At 35.5% G+C, this 27730-nt stretch overlaps 2 protein-coding genes across 6 annotated transcripts in view; one reads left to right on the forward strand and one right to left on the reverse strand.

The window, feature by feature from the left end:
* Nucleotides 1-433: 433 nt before the first annotated feature.
* On the reverse strand, nucleotides 434-24178 carry STN1 (STN1 subunit of CST complex). Of its 3 annotated transcripts, none has more exons than XM_007430244.3 (10): nucleotides 24057-24178; nucleotides 19036-19239; nucleotides 15848-15943; nucleotides 13639-13710; nucleotides 11252-11422; nucleotides 10885-10996; nucleotides 9568-9733; nucleotides 6167-6289; nucleotides 5343-5415; nucleotides 434-4030 (listed from the first exon to the last, which is right to left on the reverse strand). In XM_007430244.3, exons 2-10 carry the CDS (start codon nucleotides 19166-19168, stop codon nucleotides 3873-3875), a joined length of 1104 nt encoding a protein of 367 aa, XP_007430306.1. In that variant the 5' UTR covers nucleotides 19169-19239; nucleotides 24057-24178; the 3' UTR covers nucleotides 434-3872. The 3 variants fall into 3 exon arrangements, with proteins under 3 accessions (XP_007430306.1, XP_025023706.1, XP_025023705.1); XM_025167938.2 differs by lacking the exon at nucleotides 24057-24178 and adding an exon at nucleotides 23931-24025; XM_025167937.2 differs by lacking the exon at nucleotides 24057-24178 and adding an exon at nucleotides 23909-24025.
* Nucleotides 24179-24313: 135 nt separating this feature from the next.
* Nucleotides 24314-27730, forward strand: part of SLK (STE20 like kinase) — a 39072-nt gene continuing 35655 nt past the window's right edge. Inside the window, exons 1-2 of one of the 3 annotated variants that reach the window (XM_088132590.1) lie at nucleotides 24314-24494; nucleotides 24817-25597. In XM_088132590.1, the coding sequence (XP_087988716.1) occupies nucleotides 25448-25597 (150 nt within the window). In that variant the 5' untranslated portion in view covers nucleotides 24314-24494; nucleotides 24817-25447. The remainder of the gene's footprint in view (nucleotides 24495-24816; nucleotides 25598-27730) is intronic. The other 2 variants (XM_007430245.4, XM_088132591.1) reach the window with 2 other exon arrangements.

Genomic DNA, 27730 nt, shown 5'->3' on the forward strand with positions numbered 1-27730 from the left:
CCTGGCATTCTGTGTCTTAAAAAGATTCAAATCTCCTACATCCTGAAAAAGCGGGAGGAGTTACAGGAAATCTTCCTTTTGTGTACATGACTGAAAAAGCATTTCTTCCTCTGAATGTTGATTAAAACTCAAATACTAGTTGGCTACCAGTCAATGTGGAACTGAGGTTTACAGTCTGCACATTCATTCCACTGTTTCTGTAACAAGTTTATAAGTGAACCAACAGATCTTATCTTATATATATATATATATATATATATATATATATATATAATTATGTACATTATATATTATGTGTGTGTGTGTTTATATATATATAATTATGTACATATTAATTATGTGCCATCAGGTCATTGTCAACCACATAGATTCGTTTAGAATTATGTACATGTATAAAATACAAATTCAAAAACAAGACTAGAATAAAGCCAGTATTGAAGATGTAGTTTATTAGAAAGATATATTCTTAGTATAATGCTAAAGCTCTTCTTCAGTTTGGTCTTGCAGAAGGAAATTAAAAAATACTGCCCAGAGTCTCTAGACATAGAAAGTACCAGGTTTTAAGCCCTATTTCTATTTCAGTCAGGAACTACATACATCTTTCATTTGAACATGACAAACCACCTTAAATTTAAATGTGCATTTAAATAGTTAAACATTTAAATATATAAAGAAAATTCTTTACAAAATATGTTATAAGTTCCGTCATACATAAAGAAACCTCTGTATGAAATGTAAGTTTTCCAAGTTTGCTTCAACAGCACCACACTGTGGCAATATAATATTTGCAAGTAGTTTACTTTTATTTCTTGAGATAATTACCAACTCATAAAACAGATCATTATATTCCCTGAGAATCCAATTTCTATGAAAGAATAAAAGTGCATGATGTTGTACAATATGCTCTTTTGCTGTCAAGGTTAAAAGGTAAGAAAATGGGACCACAGCTTTAGATTTTCATAGCAAAAATGTTTTTCCCTATGTCTAAATTTCTTCCATGAACAACACTGATACTATATTAGGAAAAGAAAGGGAAACAAAACCTCCTGCTTATCAAAGGCTACAATGGATATTAAATAACAAAATACATGGTAGTTTAAAAGTTAAGAATAAAAAAATTAAAATATTTTAAAGAAAAAGCACTGAACTTTTATCTAAGAAATATCTTCCATACAGTAGAACAACAGACTTGTTTTTTTTTTCACTTCACACTTATGGACTTGATAATCATACACTCTAGAAGTTCACAAGAGAAGGATAGTTAACTCTCCTGGGACATCATTTTCAAATAGTTGCTTGGAAAATGAATGACTTTGATAAGCTTGCACCAAAATAGATTCAAGTAAGAGTAAATGAGAATTTAAAAGCTATTCTATTTGCTATATTTGAAAACATATTCCCAGTTGATACATGAAAAAAGCAAGCACGTCATGCTATACTGGGGGATTATTCTGTTCTTACCAAAAAATGTTAGCTTTATCATTATATTGCTAATCTTCAAACTATGTCTTTAATGGAGACAATCTTGGCTGTTGGTGGAATATATGGAATGTTAATTTCAGTATGGGAAACAGCATTTAAGTGCTTTCTTTGAAAATGTGTCAGTATATTCAGAAAAAAGGAGAAAGGGGAGCTGGAATAGCAGAAAGCATATTGCAGGAAAGAGAGTTAGAATGAGTGATTGGTAGGACCCTGGTAAACTAGTATCTTTATTATCTTATGATTCCCTTGGCAGCTCTTTTGTGAACAGGGAAGCCATCAGTCATTATATAGGCTGTAGGGGCCTAGATAGGGTGCAATGGTCTTCGACTCAACCCAAACAAGATTGAGTGCCTTTGGGTGTTTGGGCCTTCCAGTGACAAGGTTTTTCCACCTTAGTCCTGGATGGGGTGGCACTGCCCCAGACAGACCCAGTGCGCAATCTGGGGTCCTCTTGGACTCACAACTCCTGCTAGAAGAGCAGGTGGCAGCCGTGGCTAGGAGGGCATTTGCACACCTTTAGGTTATGCACCAGTTCTGCCCATTCCTGAACCGGGGACTCTGCTCACAGTCACTCATGCCCTTATAACCTCCCATCTGGATTACTGCAACATGCTCTACATGGGGCTGCCCTTGAAGAGCATTTGGAAGCTTCAACTGGTGCATAATGCAGCTGCACAGGTAATAAATGGTGTCAGATATTCAATACATACCACTACTTCATGAGATGCATTGGTTGCCAGTGTGTTTCCGGGTTACCTGAGGGACTGTCTCCTCCCAATTGTTTCTACCCATCCAAGTTGATTTGGCAGGTTGGGCATGCTACAGGTCCCATCAGCTAAGGAATGTTGGCTCTCCCTTCAGAGATTAGGATGTCCCCAACCCTGTTGGTCTTTCATAAGGCCTTGAAGATCTGCTTTTGTGCCCAGGCCTGGGGCCCTGAGTATGTCAAGGGGCCTGTTTCCTGGCTATATTGATACCTAAGGTTATAATTTTCTTGGCTGATTATTTTATTGAGAGAAGAGAGAGAGAGAGAGAGAGAGAGAGAAAGATGTAATGTTTATATTGGTTTTAACTGTTTTTATGATTGTTCACCACCAGAGTCACTTGTCTGAGATGAGTGGCCATAGAAATTGAATGAATGAATGAATGAATGAATGAATGAATGAATGAATGAATAAATAAATAAATAAATAAATAAATGTTTCAAAATTCCAAGTGTGCTCAGCAGCTCAAAAGACTGGGGATTCCTGGATTAAAATGTTTAACGAAGTGTGATTTCCAAAGTTTGTAGATTATTACTGAACAGTACAGGTAGTCCTCACTTAATGACCCTAATTGGAACCAGCAACTCCATCACTAAGCGATGTGGTCATTAAGCGAAATGTAACATGACTGCCCCACTTAGTGATGGCAGTTCCGGCAGTCCCAGTTGCTGTCATTGCCTAATAACTGCATGGGATTTGCTCAAAGACCCACCTGGATCCAAGCCATTCTTGTCAGAAGGTAAGGGACTGCCTCCACTTCAACTCAGCCTTCAAAACATCACTGTTGTTAAACTTTCTGGCTGGTCCTATGAGAAAATTTGCCCTATTTTGATTGTACCTTCAAGTCAGTTTTTTACTCCTGGCATTTTTCTTGACAAGGTTTTTTGGAAGTGGTTTGCCATTGCCTGCTTCCTAGGGTTGAGAGAGAGTGACTGGCCCAAAGTCACCCTCCTAAGGCAGGATTGGAACTCACAGTCTTCTGGTTTGTAGCCTGATGCCTTAACCACTACACCAAACTGGCTCTCTCTTTTGATTGATGTGATACAAAAATATTCAGAAAGGTTGTCATGTTTTTTGCAATTGTTAATGGGAGACTAAAGGTTTTGATTTTTCAGCTACTAACTATTAAACATCCTATATGCTTATTCCCCTCATGGCATGGATAAGATTAATCAACATAGTAATTTCTACCTATTATTTTTTATTTTATATGACCTTTTATCATTTTCACTTTTCTGTATTGTCTTTTTTGGAATTGTCTTTTTTGTGTTATTGGTCTCTGGCAGTAAAGTTAAATGAATCAAACTCATCTTTCCTTTACATACTTCTTGTTTTTTGAACTATGTGGTCCAAAGGCAATGTAGTTCAAAAACATATCTTTTCTTTTATTCAACCACAAGAGGGCATTCACAGCTTAATTTTACATCATTACTTCTGCCCTTAGAAACAGTAGAAATGCTTCAAACAATAACGACACCTACTGGGAATATCACAAAATAAAAGGATTTGCATTCTGCATCACTTTCTAAATTAGAAAAATGATTGAGCAGGTACACAGTAACATTTTTGACATTGCAGAGATCAGTCGATAATGTCTGACTCCAGACATCCATGGCATTCCTTAGATTAAAAGACTGTGTAGTATTCTTCCATGGTAGTGACAACTTCACTGTTGATCTCCAACCAATCAAGGAGACAACGGACAACAGCTTCAGTGACACAAGGATTATAGCTTTGCTGAATACAACTGAGTATGTGACGGAGGTGGCACCCTTTTTCAGCATCTGCAAATAAAAAGCAAGCATGGGATTGCAAATGGGTGAACTGTTGTTCCTTCTCTTTCTTAAAGAATAGCATTCTTGAATCCATTATTCGGTTAGGAGGGCAGCATCTAAAGGTCTGGCACTCTCATTCCTCCCTTTTACTGCTAGCAGTGAGGAATAAATGAGTAGTTTAAGAACATCATGTTCTGGTCCTTGGGTTCATTATTTTCAGACATGATAAAGTATATGTTTTAAACAAAGGAGTGAATAATCAGGAGAAATTACATTCCATTTAGGATATTTCCTCTCTAATAAGAGGAAAAATTGGGGTAGTGATAGGAAGAGAGAAGCATATTATTTGAAAAACAATCCAGATGGTTGGTGCTCATTCATCAAATAACTGGCAATATTTCTTAGCTTTATAGGTGGAGTACATTGTAAGGTGGGTGGGAAACATCTGCTTCCTGGTGTAAGGACTTTTATAATTTTTTGTTCAGGGAAAAGAAGTAATCTGATATTCTTGTGCCTTGGGATACACAGACTTATTCTTTTTGTTATTGTTTTAGTAGCCCAAGTAACATTGCTAAAAGCCTGAAAGTTTCTTCAACAAATATAGTAAGTGTTGTAATAAGATAAGCATTCCATTGTGACTGGTAGAGGTACCTATTGTACAGTATCTATGACTCACTGATGGGGAAAGACAATTACTCCTATACTGCAGTTTTAGAAGTATTACTTTAGCACAGCATTGGATGAGTGCTTGCTACTTTATTACAAGAGTGTTAAGGTAGCTCTTTTTAAAAAGAAAGACAATGCAAGGTCACTCTTACCCTACACTGTTTTGATTCTTCTCCTCTGCCCCAAAAGAGAATGCAATTCTCACATATTCTTAACTTTGTGCTAAAGTACATGTCTTTTGTACCTTGATCTATTAAGACCTCAAAGCTTTCTTAAATGAGCTCACAATTTTAACATTTCAGACTGCCAAATATATAACAAAGAAATATTTTAAAATATCTTGCTTTTCTCTCATTAAAAATGTGTCACCTGCATTCCTAGAAATGCAATTCTGATCAATACAGGATGCAGAGAATCAGCTGGGAAGGGTAAAAGAGACAGTAAAAAGAAATGAGCATGTGCAATTGGTCTGATATTTTGAGGCAAATATTTTATTACAGGAACCAAGAAGTATCTAAAATTATTAGAAAATGTGTAAAAAGAACTTCCTGCAGGAGTTTGCAGGTAATTCCACTTTTTATGATGTGTGAATTATACAAATAAGGAATGCGAAATATACAGTACTTCTGTTTGCAATTAAGATAATGATACTTACATTTTGGCCTCTTACAATCAGCTCTGATAACTTCAAGAGTTACTTTGTGCAATTCTGTATCCTGTTCAGTAACCTAGAATATACAGGATAAATTGCTAAATGAAAACAATTTCTGTTATACTGACACATAAAAGCCAGGGTTACAATTAGAGACTGCTACATTCTACTCTCAACAATATAATAGTGGGAAGGAAGACTTCAGATATCATCTTCATGTAATGATACTTCATCTTTCAGATCTCCCATTCAGAATCATCCCCCTGTTCGGACACTATAGCCAGGTTCATACATTATGCTAAGCCATAGTTTATTGAACAAGTGAGAGTTGATTCATCAAAAATGTTCAAACAACACATTAAACTATAAATCATGATTTACAAACTACAATTATAAGATTCTTACATCATCCTGTGCTAAAATGTGGCTGGGGTTTATAGTATCATATAAACTCAGCATATCACAGAACTACTGTTGAGCCCCAAGATTTCTACTTACTGCTACTATCTGCACTCAGCTCCAATTTCTACTTGAAAGAGAAAATAAATTCTTTCCTTCCACATTTTTAAATTAATGTACCCAATCTGCACCTCCCAAAGTTACAAGTGAAATTAAATGTGCTTGTATCTATCTAATCACTCTACCCATTTCAGATAATCTAAACTGCATTTAGAAAGTGTGCTATTCATTTGCCAGTAGCATTAGCTTGCCAACAGCATATCCCATATAATAATTGCATGTAAATATAGTAGGATGCAAGGAAAACTGCTTGGTAAATTATTTTACCTATTTACTCATTGTCCACAATCCAGGTCTTTGATACTTACATAATACATATATTGGGGAGTCTTTGATTTCTGAAAAAGAACACCATTTTTCTGCAACAACTTTATTGCTTCCATGAACGAGTGCCTAATCAGTCTGGAGCAGGGACCAGCTTTGGAACCTGCCTGATTGGGAAAAGCAGAAAAAAGTAGATGATGTAACTGCATAAGAAGGCATGGAGGAATGTGCAACTTATATGCTTGCTTAGGCTGTTTATTTCAGTATTCTCAGAGAATCAAAAGAGTGAAAATATCTCCCCTTTAAATAGAAATATCTGAAGCTTGACTATATTGAATTTGTTTGCAATATGCACAATTTCTATTGGTTGTCCAAACAGAAAGGTGCTTAGAGGCAGACCTGAAGTGCAAGATGTGCAGCGCTAACCTTTAAAATTAATCTGATGAATACAGAACATCATCCAGACAAGTTCCTATCAGTGATCAAGTTCTTTAAATATGTCCAAAATATTAGTATCTTGCAGCCTTCCTAAACAATTTGAGACAATCTAGCTGTTCTCATAATAAGGAAGTTTTTCTTAATCTATTCTAAAACTTTCCTTCCTGTAATTTAACTTAACTTCTTCATCTATGGCTCCAATGAATATTTGTTCTTTTAAATATTTGAAGATTTCTATCAAGCAAACTTTTCTTTCAGTCAACTTTCCTTGGGGATAAAGTGACATAGATCACTTTCCCCTTGCCCTTATCTTTATTAATATCTTCTGAATGTTGTGCAGTTTTCTTTAAAAAATTGCTAATTAAATGTCACAGTATTCCAACTATATAGTGAAAAGAGACATATTCAGGCTGACAAAAATACATAATCTAATGCTATTTTATGGTGAATAGTATGTTGCAATGCATTATTGCTTAAATAGCTTTGAGTAAATCATCTGGATATAGGCTGATAAACCATAATACTTTGACAAAAAAAATCATTTGTTTATAGAATTCTTTGTTTTAAAGTTGGATACTATTGGAATATATGGTAAGTGTTAGAGGAAGTCTATTCCTTCCTTCTATTCCTTCCCATGTCATAATTTAGTGGATTTAGAGCTCATGTTATTTCCCAGCTGATACCATGTAAGAAGTAGATACATAAAAAGAAAAGGATGAATTCAGCTGTAATATAGGTGTTTCTGTGTGTTGTATTTAAAACTAAACAAAATAATTTAGTCAAGATTATCTTATAGGGATATAGGTCCTAGGGACCTTATACAAGGACTAACAGAGGAAAAAGGGAATTGCTGATTCTGAGGGTGCAAGATTAAAGGTGAGAAGACATTCTGTCTCTACATGAACTGAGCTTGTAGTTCCGAATGAAGATGGAAACAGAAAGCTCCAGAAATTCAGTATGCAACATGAGAGGTCAACAGGCCAAGCTCTTTTATACTTTTATTGCTGGATCATGCTGCTTTCAGAAGATAAAGCTATCGATTGAGTTTTGTTGTAGTGCCAATACTGTATAGCTAGGAAACTCAAAGCCAACATATAGTACACCTTAAAAGAAATTGCAAGACAAATTACATATCAGTATGGATTTAGAAAGGGAAGGGAAGAGGAAAGAAAAACCATGAATTAAATATCCGTGATAGCTAAGCATTCCATATGAAAGTAGCAACCATTTTGGCTGCCTTCAAAAAAGGGTTGGACTTGTTCATGAAAGTCATGAGAATCGATGGCTATTAGCCTTGATGGCAGTGTGACTGCCTCTGAAAACCATCTGCTGGGAGACTAGTGAGCTTCCTTGTGCAGTTGGTTGGCTGCTGGAATAGACAGAGCAGGGTAGGGCACTACTTATGTTATGTTCTTACGTACCAGGAATATTCCTAAACTGGGAAAGTACTCACTGTCTTTTATAGGGAACAAGATTCTGGTTGGTGTGCTTGGACAAAAGTAATGCAGGATACTCAAAAAACTGAAAAGGATATTATTCACAATTTTACCAATGAGCAGCTGAGGTTGAGGAATGTGAGTTGCTAGGATTCTGAAATGTATATAAACAAACTCCTAAGTTTCTTGAGCATATTACCAAATTAGACTAACTCAAATTTCTATGAGTATTTAATTTACTGAGCTGAGAGCTTTCAGCTTCTACCAGAATTACTTATTATGGAAGTTGATTAGCTAAACTGAATCCTTCTTCTGTACTATTTGCTCCTTTTGTTTTATATCACTGTGGTACAGATCAGCAGGGTTCTCGTTCAAATTCAAATCCATTTGTTTAATTAAATTTCAATGACAAACATTTCTTTATGAAAACTAATGGTTGTCAGGAAGCAACCACTAGGAAAGAGTTCATAGAAGCCTTTGTGAATGGGAGGAACAGTTTTATTGTTGCTTCAACTGAGTGATCATTTCTTTTTTAGGGTTAACATTAAACAAAACTATAGTCCACAGAAAAGAAAAACTTGCCTAAGCATTCTCCTTCTCTTGAAAGAAAATTAAAAGAAAGATTGAAATTAAAGAGATACTACTCAACATGTTGATATTCTTACTTATAACACTACAAAAAGGATTTTAAATAATTTTGTTTGTTCAATTCAGATTTTCAAAGGACACAAGTATGCATAACATCACATACATTATGCAAATCTGCACCATGGCTAGCTGGCTCATGATCTTATTTTCTGCATGCTATGAACTTTTTATAAGCAAATTCCTATTTAACCAGAAGTGCAATGAAAAACAGAAACATTATGCTATTGAAAATCAGTCCAACTCTCAAACAAGCATTTACTTTATGTTCAACTCTGATTTCAATTAGAGTTTAGTGGCTTGGAGCCTCCTAAATCCCTCATCCCTAAGGTTTTTTCCAAACAAGTTGAAATGTCCAGGAAGAAAATGTGTAATGTGAGGCAGATGTCAGAATGTTTTTTAATATTATACAGAATGTCCCATCTTTGTAAGAAGTTGGACCTCAGTTATCCTGCTCTTAAGTTCAGGACTATTCTGTCCTGTTACTCAATTGATGCATTATTTGTAAAAGACATCTAAAACTCCAGAATACCTCCCCAATATAGTTAACAGAAGTGAGTTAAAGTTGGAGGTTAAAATCCAACATACAGTATAATGTTGCATTGTAGTTTGGTTTGTAAATTTAATAGGTTTTCATCCTTCAATATTTACTGCAGACACTTAAAAACCATGCATAATATCAGTCATTTCAACCAGTTCCTGAATATTAAAATCTCATTACTTTTTAAAAAATCAGTTTTTAATTATCATAACTAGGGTCTAAAACAGAGGGTGTATACAAATTGTAGGCTGACACATCATTAATAGATGCAAATTTTGTTTCTTAAACTAGCAATGATTGCCTAGCCCTAACACTTAATTCATTCTTAATTAATTTAAATGTTCCCCACATGAGAAAAACTTCTTACAAAGTCACTTTTACTCACTTGCTCAGCAGTGGTACTCAGTCCATCCTGTCTGGCCAATGATACCAAATCCTCAACTGTTTCTAATTCCTGCTTATAGAAGCTCTGAATCTTGTTCCTCAATAGAAAGTCCCTTATTTTTTTACTTAGTATAATAGAACCCAGCTCATCTGATGCGCCATGATTACTATTAATAGAGAATAAATAAAATTAAAAATGCAGAGAAAAAAGTTTGAACATTGACCAAAATGAAAAACTGTCTAAAACGAATAGTGAAACTACAGGAAGCTTTCGAGAAAGGCTGAACACCTAGTAGCCACTATACATTCTTCACAGGTAGAAATACATTAAAATGTGTACATAATAGACTTGTGAAATTAGATATACAGCCAGTTGTCATTTAGCAACTACCTCAGTTAGCAACCATTTGCAAATATGATGGTAATAAACAATAGTAAATGGTAGTAAAAAATCATTTTCTGACCAATCCACATGCTTATGACCAAATTTCTGTGCCTGATAATGCACACTGGAGTTAGAGTAACACTGGCATTGCTGCATAAGACAACTTTATCTAAATGGAGTCAGCAGCAACTAGCAATGTTTGCAGTGTCTCTCAGGCATGTGGTTCAATTAGCGACCATGTCACTTAGCACCATTTCACTGGAACGGATTGCGGTAGCTAAATGAGGACTGCCTATAATTTAGGAATTGGATGGCATGATTATTGCAAATCTCTGCTGAGATGTTGGCACACATAAGAGAATACACTAAGCACATTTCTGCTTAAACTGTGGCTGACACATTAGATTACTACTAGCTACTGTATTAGCTGTCTCTTTCTCTGGCTTCTCCAACCTGACCTGAGTGATTGGGAATTATGTGAATTGCAGTTACAATATATCTGGAAAGAACCAGGTTGAGTTTTATCAAGGAGTATCTGAATCCCAGGAACTGGGCTTTGAAAATGATTTGGTAATACATGGCATGAGGAAGGATATCCATTTACTTTGCTCAATGTGCTGGCCATCTTGAGATCCCACTGATAGTCAAGGATTTTAATACTATTTTTTATTTTTAGTACAGTCTTAAGATGATCTTGCTGAGCGCATCTAAGCATTCTTATTTTTAACTCTACATGTACTATAGGTTCATCAGCTACATCTCTTCCTTATTTCATCCCATATTCATTAATTCCTCATTATTCTTCCTGTTTCCATACAATGCTTCCTATAAAATAGCCTGTTTCATTGTCTCCAACTGGGATTCACATTTCCTTGAAATACTAATTAATGCCATATCAAAACTTAATTATCAGTATATATAGCTCTCACTGACCTCTGTGTCTCTTCTGAGAACTGGAATACCTTATCATAAATATCCCTATATAGACGGGGGAGTTCTAGCATCCTGGAAATCTGAACTTCATACATAGGATCATCAACTTTATCTGAAAAGATATAAGATCATAGAAATGTAAACGTATTGAAATTGTTAATAGTTCTAATAGTGTATTTACTATATTTTATATATAAAATAAAATAATTCAAAATTTGTGAATATCAGAGTACTACATACCAGATAGATAAAGAACACAGATTCAGTTGTGACGGAAAAAACAATCTTTACTGAAAAATGTTTAGATTACAATTCTGCAAGCTTGGTAAAGATAAAAATGCATATTGCTGGAAGAGTAATTACTCACAATACATTGAGGCCTTGATTTCCCGTTGTTGCCTGTAAATTCGAATGCTACCACGGACTCTGATTAGATCACCAATTTCCAGCCTTGTTTTTTTCTGAATTGCTATTTGGAGATTTCTTACCAAGTCAGTAAGATTCAGGCCACTTAAAGTACTAGGCTGAGATTCAAAATCTGCAGAAAAATGCGTACATCTCATAAGGTGTTGTGTTATTAATAAAAATGTTCACTGGGTAATATAAAATTAAAGAAATTTTCTCAAGTACTACAATTATACAGGTCCTGACTACATAGACATGTTGTATTTTTTCTCACTGAAAAATGGCCATTTTCATGCTTGGAAAAGGTTCTTAAGCAGTACCATGTATAGAAAAAATACAACAGCGGGGATAGGTAGAGCTATAAATTTCTCAATTTTCTTTGCTTTTTTTCTTTCTGTGACATGAATTTTTAGATTTATTTAATTATTTACTGAGCTTATTTGCTGCTCCAAACATTATTAACTTGGAGTGGTATGCATACCTGACATCCATAAACCAGATTAAAACAATACAATTATTATAACAATAATAAAAATAATAGCATAAAGTACTGTAATACCTATACTATACTTATACATCAAAGAACATATATCAATTAATCAAGCAAATACTCCATTATGAGTCGAAGCAATGTTACAACATCCCATACCCCAAGGATTGCTGCAACAATCAGATTTTCATGGCTTCCTGAATTCCAATAGGGTTGGGGCCATTTGACTCTCTGGGGGAATGCTGTTCCACAGATGGGGGCAGCAATTGAAAGGATTTTAGGCAAAACAAGAAACTCTTGTTTTTATTGATCTGTAGGCTAAAGAGTGAAAAATACACATTACAAATGCCTACAGAAATTTTTAGAAAAGGACATATTGAAATTGTCTTTAAATTGTGTGAACCACTTGCAAGTGTCATATGAATATCTGATTAACAGCCGCTTGTTAACGTTAACCAACTGATGGACCTGGGGTGCCTCTGTTCTTCAGGAAAGATTTTTGGTACTATCACATCTCCTTTGCCATAGTAGATATATGCATATGCAATATCCAACACTATCTCTGTCCTCAGCCATGTCATACACTTGATGAACAGGTCTTTGTTCATAGTGTCTTCAATAACAATACATGCAGGGACTTGTAACATACGATTCAATTCTGTACTCTAAAATCTTTGCAGTGCTACTCTTCTATAATTCAGCCTGCACACATATATACAACGTACATGAGAATCCTCAGCAAACCAATTTAAAAGAAGCTTTGTGTATTTATTCATCAGCGTACATACTGCCACAATCCTTATTGGGAGCAAAACAAAAGCTACCTCTTGATGTCTATAAAGATATTAATGCGCTTTATGCTTTTGTTCTCTTTAAAACTCAAATGTTGGTGTTTTATTTATTATGTAAATGTATATAACTGCCCATCCAGCAAGTGTGATAATGCAAGTGAAGGTGCCTTCTATATTAACTTTCACCACTTTTTTCTGGCATAGCTGTACATACTTAAGTTTCAGGCTTCTAAAATTTGATTTAGGTTTGACAATTTGATTTGAACGGTGTATTAATAAAATATTTTTTTCCTCTGCTACCTCAGTGAGCAAATACACAGAAAGAACTGCCCCTGAATTCCTGTATTATTCCCTGCAGACTGAAAACAGTCATACAGGATACACCTAAGAATGAAAGATGCCAAATTTAGTAAGCTCAGTATAACTAATCTACACCTTCAAACTTGTGCTAACCTTTCTAAAAAAAACACCACCAACAAAAACCCCTTGTAGTTTCATAATACCTATTGGAAGGTACAATATGGGTAAAAAGTATATTTAGCCATAGGGAAATAAGAGAATTTAACATTTTGCCGTGATTTGTGATAGTAAGAAAAAGAAATCTATACTGAAGAATGGAAAAATGTGCTTCTAATTTCTTTTTTCATTAATTAATCCAAAAGTGTGTTCTATTCTACTTATTATTTTTACAGATTATAAATATGTATGAACTTATTCATGCAAACTAGAACTTATTGTATGAGGACACAAATCCAAATACATTATAAATACATGTAATGTTGCTATAACAAGGACAAAATGGAACCTGAAGAGAAAAAAGAAAAGTGGAAGAAAGTCATACAAAGGAAATATATTTTTTTAAAAAGTCAGATCCTGCTGTATTTAACAAATTACTTGAATTAATAGCTAGAGCTGAAAAAGAAATTCCCCATTTTCAGAGTCTTCAATAGAGCAAGCAAGATATGAAAAAGCCAAACAGGAAAATGTTAGTATCTCTAAACAACACTGACTATAGTATATACTGAATATCCTTAAACATAAAAACAATAGCCACCAACTTATTATTACCTGACAATTTTTTCTTTTCTGCTAAAGCATTTTTCCAGCAGGTGCAGCTTATTACTCCTGTGCTATCATCCACTGGAAGAGAATAGCAGTAATTTATGTCATTTTGATAGAAGTTTACTTCCCTCACTCTCAGAAAGACAGAAGGCTGACATTTTATTTATATTTATATTTCAAATTTGGTCACCGCCCATCTCACTAGGAAGTGACTCACTAGGAACTAAGCATATTTTAGCAAGTGCTATTGGGTTCAAACCTCTACCAGCTTAATCTCATGCAGTTCTCTTAGTTCGAAAAATTACTATTTCCTATTGAGGCAAATAATAGATGGAAAGTATCTGGCTAATCATAATAATGATTCTGTTCTCCTACAGCCGTTATCTGGGATTGATATAAGCATCTGTAAAATGATGTGGTAGAGAAGAATATCAAACCAGATTATTTGGGGTAAGATGAGCAAAATTTACATGTCTGTGGAGTAATATGTTATTAGTGCCAGTCTCCCCATATGTTGACTCTATATTGAAGAACTCCTGGGAAAAGTGTTATTGTTGCTCTTAACGTTTCTAGTAGTTCAGTAACTCTTAATTTGAAAGAGAGGAAATGTGCCTCCATTATGCACGCGTTTCTATTTCTGGTCATTCTTCCTTCACTCCCAGTGTGTGGGAACCATTTCTGCAGATTCTGCTACTCCCATCCTTCTGTTCTGTTAATTACAGAGGCACATTATGACGTTAAGACCAGTAAGTGTCATTTTGGCTCCTGAGAATGGATAAAGCCTGGGCAATGATTTAGCTCCTCTTCATTTTCCTGTTCCTTACCAGTTAAGAAAGAACTTTCTATTTCCATCTTTTGCAGTTTCTATCCCCATACAGGAGAGTTTCATGAATCATTAGGCTTGGGCAGCTGATGCAACACTTGCTGTTCAGCTCACCAGCTGGCACAACTTCATTTTAAACTGAAAGGGAAGTTGCAACTTATTTTAGGCAACTCAGCCTGACTGTGGCTATGAGGACAGGGAGGGGCAAGTTGGCACACAGCCTGAGAAATGAACTAAGAATAGTCTGACCATGTGGAGAAATAGAGAAAGAAGTAATTGGAAACAGGTGAGTATTCCCAAGGATATACTTATTTTTGCTAAGTTCAGTTTGAGTGCCAATGAGAAGCTGGTTACAAAATGAAAAATGAAAGCTTCACACTGAGAGTGAAGAAAGGATGACCAGAAATAGAAAACTATGCATAATGGAGGCACTTTTCCTCTTTCAAACCCAGAGCTGCTGAAGTACTAGAAACATTAAGGGCAAGAATAACACTTTTCCCAGGCACTCTTCACATTCAGTTTTGATATGTTGAATTCTTGGCATAAAGCAAGTGCTATCATTCAGCATTTCATTTAGGTATAGTTCTTGCACCTGGTTCTAAGACATCAAAACATTCCCAGAAGGCAGTGCTAGAAGATAGTGATTCCATTCTGTTGCCTTTCGGTTCATAAAAAGTACAGTATCAAAGTTTCTGGCTTTCATTAACTATCTGAAATCACTGATTTTGGTACCCAAATAACTAGGTTGCAGCATTATCAGTATATCAGTAGCCAGGTCAAATTCTTATTTTTATCATCTATCTCTGGGAGGTCAATCTAAAATAATATCTGGGATAAGTTTTGAAGGAGATGTGAATTAACAAATGGAAGGTTATTCCAGATGGGACTTATTTCTGAGTATACATGTACAAGATTTCACTGTTAACACAGGCAACATTCTGAGTGATATAAGCTCCAGTAAGTAATTTTAAAAGATATTTTTCTCTATATTTGATTTTGTAGAGCACATTAAACATGGTGCAGAAAGAAATATAACCCTGATGGAGATATGAAGATCTGTTGCATAGGCAAAAGGGACTGAAGCATTTTTTAAAGTTATGAAAAAGATAACATTCAGAAGCAGCTCAGGCAGACACCTCCCTAATTCACTGAACTATAAGAAGGAGAAGGTGGTACAGAACAATCAGACTTGCAAGATTCTGTTATATTAGCCAGTCTTAATAAAAGTAATTTTAGCCTTCCTGTAAAGTTGATTTCCAGGTCTGGTCTACCTAGTGGGACTGATACATACATTCATCTTATATATCATTAAAAAGAACTTTCTCTAGAAATACATCTTTAGGATACTAATCCTAATAAAAATGGAAAAACAAATCTTGCATGATCAGTTACCTCCATAAATATAAAAGGCATCTTTTTCTTTTATTAGAACCACTGTGCCAAAAATATCCACTTGTCTTATTGGATGTTTGTTGTAAAAGAATATACCTTAGAAAAGAAAAAAGAAAAAGTGTAAGTTCCCAGATTTAATCCTTTAAAATTCTATATGTCTTAATCCTTTTTTATATAGTTTTAATTTTAAAAAAGGAAAGAAAAACTAACAGAAACTAATATAGAATAAAGAAAAGAAGAAAAAAAAAGGAAAAAGGAAAAAAAGAAGAAAAAGAGAAACCCCAAAGTGCAGAAAAAAGAAAAGAAAGAAAATATAAAGAAGTAGCTTCTGATTTTCTTTACAGCAGTTATAAGTATAAATTTACCTCTTACTCTATGGCTACAACATGAATCTCATTTTTTTCTATAATCTATTTTTTTTATAATCATCAAAACCATAAATTACAAGTTAATTTTTTTCTGTTTCAACAACAGAACAAGTCTGTAAGTGGATTCCAGTCAGCAATAAACATAAAGAATGTCTTTTCTGTGATAAGAGTGTCAATCTGGCCATTATATGTCTTAACCCCAAACACTACTAACATCCTTATTCTTAGTTTTGGTCAACTAATGTTAATTTCAATAACAATTTCACATGCCTTGATCAAAAAATCAAAAAGGTTGACCATTGATATTAACAATTGATCAAAGTACAGTATTAAAACTATCTGATACATTAGTTTCAGAATACAAAGTTCAAATTTGTATATGACATACATGGACTATTTAATTCAAATGTTTTAAAATTTATTCTGTAATTAAGACAATGAAATTTGACTAAACTTTGGTAAAAAAACAAGCTGCAGATTTACAACATGATAGCCAGTTGCCTGTTTCCCCCAACTTATTTGTGTATCAGAATTTGTACACATAAAATTATCCCTGAAATTTTCCTCAGCAATAGCTATTTTCCACATGACGTTATTTTTGTCCAGCAGCTCACAATACAAACTACTGGTAGGTACAAGAAGAATAAAAAGTCAAGTTGGTGGCTGAGACAATGCAATTGAAGCCCCACTCCTTTGTATGGGCATGCAATGCATGTATGATATCCCCATTTCCCATTGCATGTGCCACTGATACAGACTGTCATGGAACTCACTTAAATGACAGTTGTTTCATATTCTACAACCTTTCCTTCCTGCCATTTAAAAACAAAGATGCATTCTAATCTGGACGATAGACCTGCTGTTCCAACTGATGACTATAAAATGCCACACCCTTAGTTATACTGTACTACAATTGCAAACATTATGTTTTCATAGTCTGATTCACTGTTCCATTTGTTCAGAGGTGGAGGATCCTGAAGTTTTCATAAAGAGTATCCAATGATCACTTATAGGCTATTGTGTAAGAAATACAAATGGTGCAAAATAGGAAAGCCAATGAAGCATATTACTGACAATAAGATTGAGCCATTCATAATTTTTTTAATTTCAAGTTTTTTTTCAAGGTCTTTTTTCAATTTTTTTAATTTCAAGGTTATATACAAAAACACAGAAAAGCTGTTATTGTTTGTTTTTTCTTTGTATAATCAAGATTTTTCATACACTTATAGCAATCAGGCAGGATTAAAACAATGATTTCATTTAATTAAAAGCCATGCCCTTACATATACAGTGGTACCTCGGGATATGAACACCTGTACTAACAAACTTTTTGGGTTACGACCAGCTCCAGCAGCAAAAATTTACCTCGATGTGTGAACTCCGCCTTGGGGTACGGTCATTTTTCTGCCCCTGACACGTGGTCCGCGGCCATTTTTCTGCCCCTGACACGTGGTCCGCGGTCGTTTTCCCGTCGCGCGCGGCCGTTCTCCCACCGCGCCGCGCCCGGCCGTTCTCCCGCCGTGCCATGCCGCGCCTGGCCATTCTCCCGCTGCGCTGCGCCTGGCCGTTCTCCCGCCGCGCTGCGCCACGCCCGGCCTTTTTCCCGCTGCGCCGCGGGGCGCCCACCCGTTCTCCCGCCCCTGACACATGGTCCGTGGACTCCAGAACGGATTAACGGTAATTACATTGAACCTTATGGGAAAATTTGCTTCGGGGTGCGACCAAATTCGGAGGGCGGAACGGATTAACTGGATTTACATTGAACCCTATGGGGAAATTTGCGTCGGGTTTCGACCAACTCGGGATATGCCCAGAGTCACGGAACGGATTAAGTTTGTATCCCGAGGTACCACTGTACATCAAGACACAGAGATTTGTGAAATTTTTCACTTGGTTTTATTTATTAAAAATGTGGTATTCTTGCTTGCTTAGCAAAATCTAATTTCATGAACAAGGCTTCCTCATCTTTTTTCTTAATAGTTAAAATATTAACTCAATATATTAATATTGATAAAAAGTAGTTTAAAATAGTCTTCATGCTTTATCTTGCTATACTGTACAGTTGAAATCAATATAAAATTTTCCTGGAAAACTGGTTCCTAACTTTGGGTCTTCAGTTGTTACTGGATAACAATCCCTATCATTTTCAACAACTGCATACACTGTGGGTGACTGGAACAGTAGTTCTTTCAGGAATTCATAGTAGATAAGCAACAATTGCTCAGATTTTACCATGTCAGTACTAAAGTAATGTCAAAAACTCTTGCTACTCAACAGGTCTCTGCAGCTATATTTCTAGTGCTAGAAAAATCATAACATCACATATGCTACACAGTGAATCAATACTTTGGAAAGACAATCACATACAAGAATCAATGGCGGAGAGCAAGTTTATACAATTTATTCTTATAAAGTTCAAGAAAGACAATTAGACTAGAAACACAAAGATTAGAACAGAATCAAGATATACATATACTTTTACTGATTTTTTTCCTGTTAACTAAAAAAAATGACCACAGCACTGATGAATTATTTTGAATTAATAACTATAGATGCCTGTGATTATTGTTGTACAGTTATAAATATATTGGATTTCAAGTTGTTTCTATTATATTTCAAACAAAGGAAAAGATTCAAGTTTGCTCTCTCTGAAAGTAATACAAAGTTGGAATGAAAAGGAAGAGATTTCAGCATAATAATGGAAGAGCCAAAGGAATAGAATTTGTAGTCAGATTATCTACCACAACAACACAATAAAGCTTGATTTTTCACTAAAACAAGTTATACTGTTATAACTTTCATAGCAGTTTTACTACTTACCTGGAACCTGTTTAGACTCTTTCATTTCTAGTATGTCTTTAATGTATAGTCGTGCAAAGGATGAAAAAACGGGATTCAAACCCCACAAAAGTGATGGGACCTCATCTTCTGATTCGATGGCTGCAGCAGACATTCCAAAATGATTTATCCTCAAGAACAGATTAACCAGTCATCAGTTAAAGCTGAGATGAAATATTTGCAAGTCTGGTGGGAGCAAAGCATATGTAATATAAAACCTTCAGATGCAACGTAATTTTAATTGTGCTATACACAAATAAATATTTCATAGGATGTGAACTGAAATAGACTACAGTCAACAACAATATATAACCACTTACTGTACTGAAACTGAAGAAAAAAATAGTATTTTATGAAAATCTGATGTCCAATTATGTAAAAACTTTACTGATATGATGGGGAATCTAGAAAATATAAAGCACATATTTTAAATTGCGAGTAGTCAAGTGCAAAAATTCTACATGTTTCTCCATACATGCCCTTGATCATCACTAGCTTCCTTATACCAGTTTACTCAAACTTCTAAATTCTGACATGTACTCATGAGTAGTATAGCTTTTCTGTAATTACACATCTTACTGGGAAACAAAGTTAGATCCATCAGATCCTAAAACTATATTGCTTTAGAATATAGGTAAACACACAACTATTTAAGGAGAATTTAGGCAGTTTCCATTTTGGCTTCCCTTGTTTAATGCTATTTTAAAATATTGGTGGGGGTGAAGAAAGCAATTATTTTTATTTGTTCCATGAACGAATATTCAGTCTACCTGTTTTTAGAGTTTTGTAGATTATAAAAGTTTTAAAATATTGTGTGATATTAAGAAAATAGCTACTAGTATTACTAGTCTTTTATTGAAATCATTTCTCATGTGCATGAATGTTTAAAAGTACAAATTGGAATCTAAGTTTTAAAATGAGATCTGATTAGCTCCATATTGGTTGGTTCAACTTCTGAGAAAAGTGATGGAAAGGTCTATTAACGAAGTTTAAGCACATAGACAATTAAGACCTAGAAGAACTAGCATGATTTTTAAAGGGAAGCTCTCTGGGGTATGTTGGAGAGTGTCAAGCTTACATGCATAGATAGGATCTGCAAGTAGGGTCAGGGATAGCTATTAAATAGTAGCTAGCCCTGGCATTATACAATGCGTAGCTGCCTTGAAACAAAAAAAAAACTGCTCTTTTGCAGTACCTCGATTTGAAACATTTCACTTGGTCTAGCCACTCAGCTTCAGTAGAAATGTCCTCTGCACATGCATGTGCAGAAGACCACTAAAGCAGCTGGTTCAGTATGCTGGCTTCAGTGTGCAAAAGCAGTTCTAATATGGTGCTGAGAAGTATCTGTAGACCTTCACCAAAAGATGTTTTATTTAAGCATTATCAAAACGAAGCACCCATATGAGGCTTCACACAAGCCTACTTAGCTACTCCCTATACTTAATACAGCATCCAACCTCTGTAGAGAAAATGTGAATATGAGAGTTCATACTTTTGTACTGGCAAATGGAAAGTTTAATATAAGCAATAAGGGTAATGAAATCTGTAGTGTAAACAGAAAAGAAGGAATGTGATATAGAATTTAGGTTTATAGGCAGGTCATTACATACTTTGCAACTGTAACCTGTCCTTCATGCTAAAACAAGGTACACTTCCTATCTTCCTCCTGACATTATACATTAATAGATCAATTAGGAATATAACATCAGTCATTAAAGAATGACTACTGTCATTTCATTCTCTGCAGGTTTTTCTCTTAATTAGCTGAACCTCAGCATGTTCTGTATTTGCTGCACAATTGATAAACACCTCAATCCTCATATAATTGCATTACTAAGAGTGCAGTCTGAAATACACTTAATAGGAGCTCAACAGGATTAACTTTTGAGAAAATATGTGAAGATTGTTTACAGTGCAATTAAAAAACTCAGAAATACATATTTTGCATTTGCTGAGACTAGTCCAGACAGCATATTTTATTTATATATATACATGTACACACACGCACACATACAAACGCACACATGCATAATAAAAATATCAGTTTAAGACAACTGTTTATCCAGCCGACTACCATTTATTTAAGAGAAATCTTTAATGTAAACATCAGAGAACATTTCAGATATACATATTGATGTCTGATTGCTGGTTCAAGAATCTATGTTTGCCTCATATACTTTAAGACCATTTGAAATTCTGCTTTCATTCTCTTTCATCATTAACTCTATAACCTTTTCAGGGAGAAAGCACTAGGAAGATTAGTAGTTCCTAATAATCGCTGTAAATGCAGTACAACTACAATTAAGAATAACTCAGCTGACATTTTGCCACTAGCAGTAGGGCTATTTAATTGCTTTGTCTGATTAGTTAATAACAAACTGCCTACTTTCTATGAACTAAAGGAACAGTTTTATTGGTTTTGAAGGTATTTTTGCTTACAGTGGACCATTTTACAAATGATAAACAATGCATTATTTCTACTCTAAAGAAACAAAGTTAAAATTAATGCTACTGTGCAAGAAGTTAATGTTGTACACACTCATTAAACAAGCCTCTGCACATAAGTTCAACTATATTCAGTGGAGTTTAAGTATGCATAGAACTGATGCCTTAGTGACATATGAAGCACTATTGTAAGCAGAAAACACAGAAAATTTGTATTTATTAATTTAAATAAATCATCTTCCATTATCCAGATATTTGGCTCTTACTAATTGCTAAACAGGATCAGTTCAGTCCTTTGTAACAAGGACATCCTGAATTTGTTCATTGCACACCTACCTACTGCAGCAGCTGAATGGATTAGTTACAGAACTCAGAGACTTGAATCTAAATCAGGCTCCTGTGCCGTATAATCTGCTTTAAATATCTATCTGGATTAATTTAATTTGTAACAAATTACCACTTTACCAAATGATTGGACAAATGACATATTAACTCATCAGGTAAATGTGAATGAAAGAGAAACTATATTAAGTACACAACGAAGCAGCAAGATCATCCCAATTTCACATTCTTGATTTTACCTGCAAGTGATATGTAACAAAGCAAAGCAACATTTAGAACAAAGTTACATGATAATGTTTCTATTCAAAGAGTTATCTTTCCTACTGCGTTTCACATGCAAAAGTGCCCAGCTGAATGCAAGCAGGCAAAGATTTCTCATTTGTGATCCAGCAGTCTGGTCTTATGAAGTTTCTTTACACCTCATATTGCTCAGTTGGGTGGATTCCTTAAATTGTTCAGAGAAAATTGCAGATTTGTCTGCAGTATTGTGATTTTTTAAATTAAATCCAGTAATGCCATATCACTATTATAGTACTGACAATTTTCATGAAGGAAATTCTCCCATCAGGAAGGGAAATTCCCAGGACAGAGAGAGCAGACAGATTGAAAATTGAGGCTTCTTTTATTGTTAGCTCCAAGTGAGTGAGTATGTTTAGGAATTTAACAAGATTAAGACTCTTAAAAGCTGAAAACAAAAATGTTTAAAGTATGTTTATGAAATCAGAATAAGATACAAAAGGAAGTCTATTTAGAAAGATGGACAAATAAATATTTAATTTATTCCTAGTAGCCTGAAACTTGTAAATAATCACAATTTCCAAGTACAGGAGATGAGAAACTAGCAAGCAGGATTTAATAAGAAAACTAAGCTCAGGAATTACCTGAGAAAGGTAGCAATCAGAAATATGGCTTAAAAAAAAAATACATCTAAAGCAGGTCAAAAATCTCCAGCTCTCAAATAAAAATAAAAGAATTTCAATTGTAAGCATGGATTTAATAAGCTTAGTGAGCAAAGGGAAGTTATATACCATGTATAACAAAAACAGTAGAAGTAATGGAACTAGTATGAATTTTCAAACAGATAAGAGTAATCTAGAATATTTGCTCTAAGAGAAGGAACAGCCATAATTGTTCTTCTAGAATAACGAGCTTTGGACACTCTTTTCTAACACTAAGTCAACATAAGCCATTGTATAACCAAAGTATTGTTACAATGTGGAGTTCTCAGTGCTCTCTGAGCTTGGTTGTTTGCTTGCAGACATTTCATTACCCAACTAGGTAACATCATCAGTGCAAGTGAGTGTGGGGTTGGCTCCCTGTTTATATACAGCAGCTTGCCCTGACAGTGTTGGTAGGGGTGTGGTTTTCTCCTTGGCAGTTCTTTGATTAAGGTATGGTTTTCTGCTTGTTTGCCTGGTGTTAATCCCTGTTTATTTGGGTGTTGGTTGCTGGAGAGGATGTGTTCTGGTCTTTTTGTTTCCATCTTGGTTTTTTTGTCTGTTTTGAATAGTGTGTAAATGTGCTTATTATTGCTACAATGTTTCATGCTGATTGAAACTATTTATATTTACTCTAGTAAAGCTCTTTTGAAGTCAGCAGTACTTACTTTTGAATAACATCTATGCACAAAGCTTTTCTTGTTTAAAGACTATACAGTCTGATGTAATTCTCACACAAAATCACTGCAGTTTCATCAAGTGAATGAGAGACAATAGAGATATTCTTTTATTCGTGACAACCATGCGTATGTATATATGACACACATAGTATATATGTGAACTTAGGCAAGAAAAATGTGTCTCATCTTGAGCCCTTTTTTTTTTAAAAAAAATCCCGTCTCCAATACGCTGCTCTGAAACATTATTCCCTCTTATGTGGCTCCAGTAGCTGAGTACCGAGGGGGAACCTGCAGATCTGCCCACAAAGCTGTCACGACTAACCGCACGCATCCAAGCATTCTCCGTTTAAAGAAAGGGGTCATCAAAACATCCGGACGACACTAAAAGTAAATTAAGCCTCATGTTCCCAGCACACACACACACCCCAGTCGCAGTGTGTTTAAACGTACTTTCTTGCTTTAATCGTCCTACCGTGTTACAGAGGAAGCGCCTACACAAACCGAAAAAACGCGGCTCTCCGTAGCACCCCCAACCACACTGCGGCCTCCTAACGCTTCCGCCCGCAGTCATCCCCACCCCAGCCCTCCTCTGACTTACCCGCCAGAGAGACCGGCGCGCTCTCATTGGCTCTTTCACTGAGCCGGCGCGCTCGCGGAAAGGACGAGCTGGCGTAAAAGAACCGGAAGAGAATTCATTCTTTGCCTTTTTTTTCTGTCCCGCCTTTTATTGTCGTAAATCCGGTGGTTACAAATGAAGGAGGGAATTACGGCGAAGGGATAAAAGCTTCGGAAAGACGCATTCGAGGGAACTTGAGTGCTAGAGCGCCTGCGTGGGCTGGTAGGGAGACGAGGCGGCGCTGGATGGGGTGTTGGCGAAAGCGCTGGGAGAGGCTCTAGGGGCGTTTGTGTGCGCACGGCAACTGTTGAGAGAAGGGAGCGAGGGAGGGGGCACAGGAAGTGAGAACGCTGAAAGCGGCGGACGTCATCCTCCCCATCTCCTTTTCTGCGGCGGGGAGACGAAAATCCGTCTCCGCTGGTGAGTTTCTCATTCTCATCTTTCCCCCTCCCCCCTTTTGTTGGAAAAGAAAAGGAGGTGCCACCATTGAGGGTTGCTGCTTGTCCCTGGAAAAACTATTTTTCTTCCAACCTATTTTCCTTCCATCTTTCTACAACGAAGAAGGAAAAAAAAGTGGGGGAGGGATTTTTTTTCATATAACTCTGTTTTTTCATAGGAAATAACTTTTCAATTTCATTTTTAATGTATGTAATATACTGTCTGATGGGGGAAGAATAAAAGTCATTTGTTGAGTATATTCTTATTATGCCACTTATTTTGTCTCTTGCATTTCTCCCAATAGACAAAATGCTGTCTTGAAGGAAAGCCTGTCTTGCCAGTGTAGGAAAGAAGATGCATATTTTCTGTTCTCATGGATTGCTGAAGTTGTCGTCCACCAAGGAAAAGAGAGTTGTATCTGACATGATACTTGGAGTCTGTGCTATTCAGTAAGGGGCAGGACTTGAATACAGCTGTCTGCTTTTTGCACAGATGCTTGCCATTTAATATTTGATGCTTCATCCTGAAGAATCAAGTGGGCCTTTTTTTCACTCCTCCACTTTCAGACTGTTGCGATCAACACATCTTTTTGGATAGTGTCTCTGGAGCCTGGTCATACACATTGTGTGATTGCGAGAAGTTAATACTAATTATATGATTATTAGGTTACTAAACCTGGAGGGATAAACTTGAGGGAAACTGTATGTGGCTGCTACTTGCTCTGGTTAACGTTGGATTATTCTGTACCGAATCTAAAATCTAGGCTGCAAAACTGCCCCTATCTGCTCCTTTCTTAGCAGCATCATTACTGACACATAGCATAGTGGTCACAGTTTTGTACTTTTTTTCCTTTTAGACCATTCAGCAGGGAAAACAACTGCTTTAATTTTTTTCTGAAGATTTTAAAAATAGTTTTTGAACTAAAAAGGGCAAATATGTCGTTCTTCAACTTTCGTAAAATCTTCAAGTTGGGAGGTGAAAAGAAGAAGAAACAGTATGAACATGTCAAGAGAGATTTGAACCCAGAGGACTATTGGGAAATTATAGGAGAATTGGGTGATGGTGCTTTTGGCAAAGTATTTAAGGTAAGAAATGTTTCTTACTGGATGCTCTTTTCATAAATTGTAGTTTTCTAGGTCCTGTTTCATATGAATTTAACAATACTATAAAAATTCATAATCCATAGATTATTGAATGTTGGGCTATTTTTACATGGTATAGTAAAAATTATGGATTTCTCTTGGACCTAAATAGCTGTCAAAATTACTGATAAAAGTCAGAACTTCTAATCACTGCTTAGAGCAAAGAACTCAAAAAAGACCCATTCTTTTTGAGAAGACCCATTCTCCTCCACCACATCATATTGCAAACTTATTTTTTGTCTGTATTTTCTACTGTCTGTGCTCATTAAAAATAGAAATGTGTGGGATTGTCTATAGATGAAAGAAAACAGCGTTCACATTTTGGTTAAGTGGTTGTTTGGATTTTAGTGTAATGCATGTTTTCCTTCACCTTAAAGACTTCAGTTGCCTGAAAGTTAGACACTGAAAATATGTTTAGAAAACAGCTTTTAAAAAGAAAGTTGTGGCTTATATTTATTTGCTTTTGGAGCTTTACACTGCTGATTTATAGTGGGTGGCAAACATATCTTAATACATGAGCTCATTAAGACAGCATTTTTATTATTATACAATTTATAGGCCTCCTGATTCCTAGCGACTCTTACTTAATGTTGTTCTTTTCCTACAAAGTGTGGGAAATGAAGTACATATAGAATTGTAGTCTGACTCATGATATGAGATAAAGTTTCCTCATGTGTTTCCTTGGCAACACTAAAATGTTGGATTCATTGTGCGATTACATTGATAAGAACAGAGATTAGCTATTACACATCAGATACTTGAATTCCTGTAATGAATTAGTGGGCAACTCTTTCAGTGTTATAGATTGCCATGTTAGGGGTTCATGTGTGTGCATTCCTTCCCCACCTCATTGAACTTTTCACATTTCTTGCTTCCATAAACATTCATAACCCAGAAGTTTCACCCTACCAGTCATTTGATCTGATGATCAGTTGCCCATTTAGTGGTACTAGACTGTTTTATTTTCTTCCATGAATGTCAGTAAGAAATTAGTAATTTATTTACTGCTTACTGGCTACCCAGTGAGACAGAAGCCAGAGCTTCCAATGGCCACACTTTATTAGTGATTAAGAACTTCGGGTGGCCCACCTATGCTGTGACTGTTTTTTTTTTTTTTTTAACTATACTAAGCTTTTTCTATAGTAGGTGACTTTTTAAAAAATCCATTAAGGAAAAAAATCATATAGAATGTTAAGCTGAGAGTTTTTGAACTTAAATGTGAAACCTTTTTTCATTGTTTGTGTTTAATTGTCAACAGCTTAAAACGTGGCTTGGATTCTGATATAGAACAGTTTAACAGAACAAAGTTCACTTCATGTAAGAAAAGATTCCTATTTGCTTCCTGCAGGCTATTGGAAACTTCAAGAGTTGGGGGGACTCTCCAGTTCCTTGGTGAAAGGACTCAAGGTGCAATGGAGGGTGGGGTGATTGATCATTGCCAGTGTTGGCAGGTGTTGATTGAGTTAAGGTAACTCAGAGCCCAATCCCATATTCTTCAGGAAGTTTCTCATACTTTGCCAAAAGCTGGCAGGCCTAGCTAAGAAACTTTGCTTTGAATAATATACTTTTAATATACAAACAGGTATGATCAGCTTTGCTGATTTTATTTTTTCATATGACTTATGCTGGTGATTTTTTTTCTACTTCAGTCACTATTTGGACTGCATTTTGTGCATTTCAGTCCTAAAGCTGCTAACTTGTCGATGTCTAATCTTAGATTTGAATTACAAATGGATATTTTGGATTACAGTGAGTATAACTTTTTGGAAAGGGCAATATTTATAGCACTGTAGTTGAATCCACTGAATGCAGTCATTCAATACAGTATTATTGTTGTAATACAAGCTTTTTAATTTAATTCCTCAGATCAAGGAAGCATGGAAGGCAAGTTGATTCTTGCATTTTTTATATTAGTCACTTAAGTACCAAGCACGTACTGAATAATCTGAAGTTTTCTTGTCATGTTTGAATACATTCTGTGTGTCAGCTCAGACATATATGCTGGTTCCACCCATTTTTTTTTTATGCAGCAGTCATCTTTTCCAAGGTATAAATTAAATCTTATCTAACTCAAAC

The sequence above is a fragment of the Python bivittatus genome, unplaced genomic scaffold (genome assembly GCF_059951505.1).
Source record: "Python bivittatus isolate LINGU-HERP-01145 unplaced genomic scaffold, Pbiv_v1 ctg000980_np1212, whole genome shotgun sequence".
Classification (NCBI taxonomy): Eukaryota; Metazoa; Chordata; class Lepidosauria; order Squamata; family Pythonidae; genus Python; species Python bivittatus.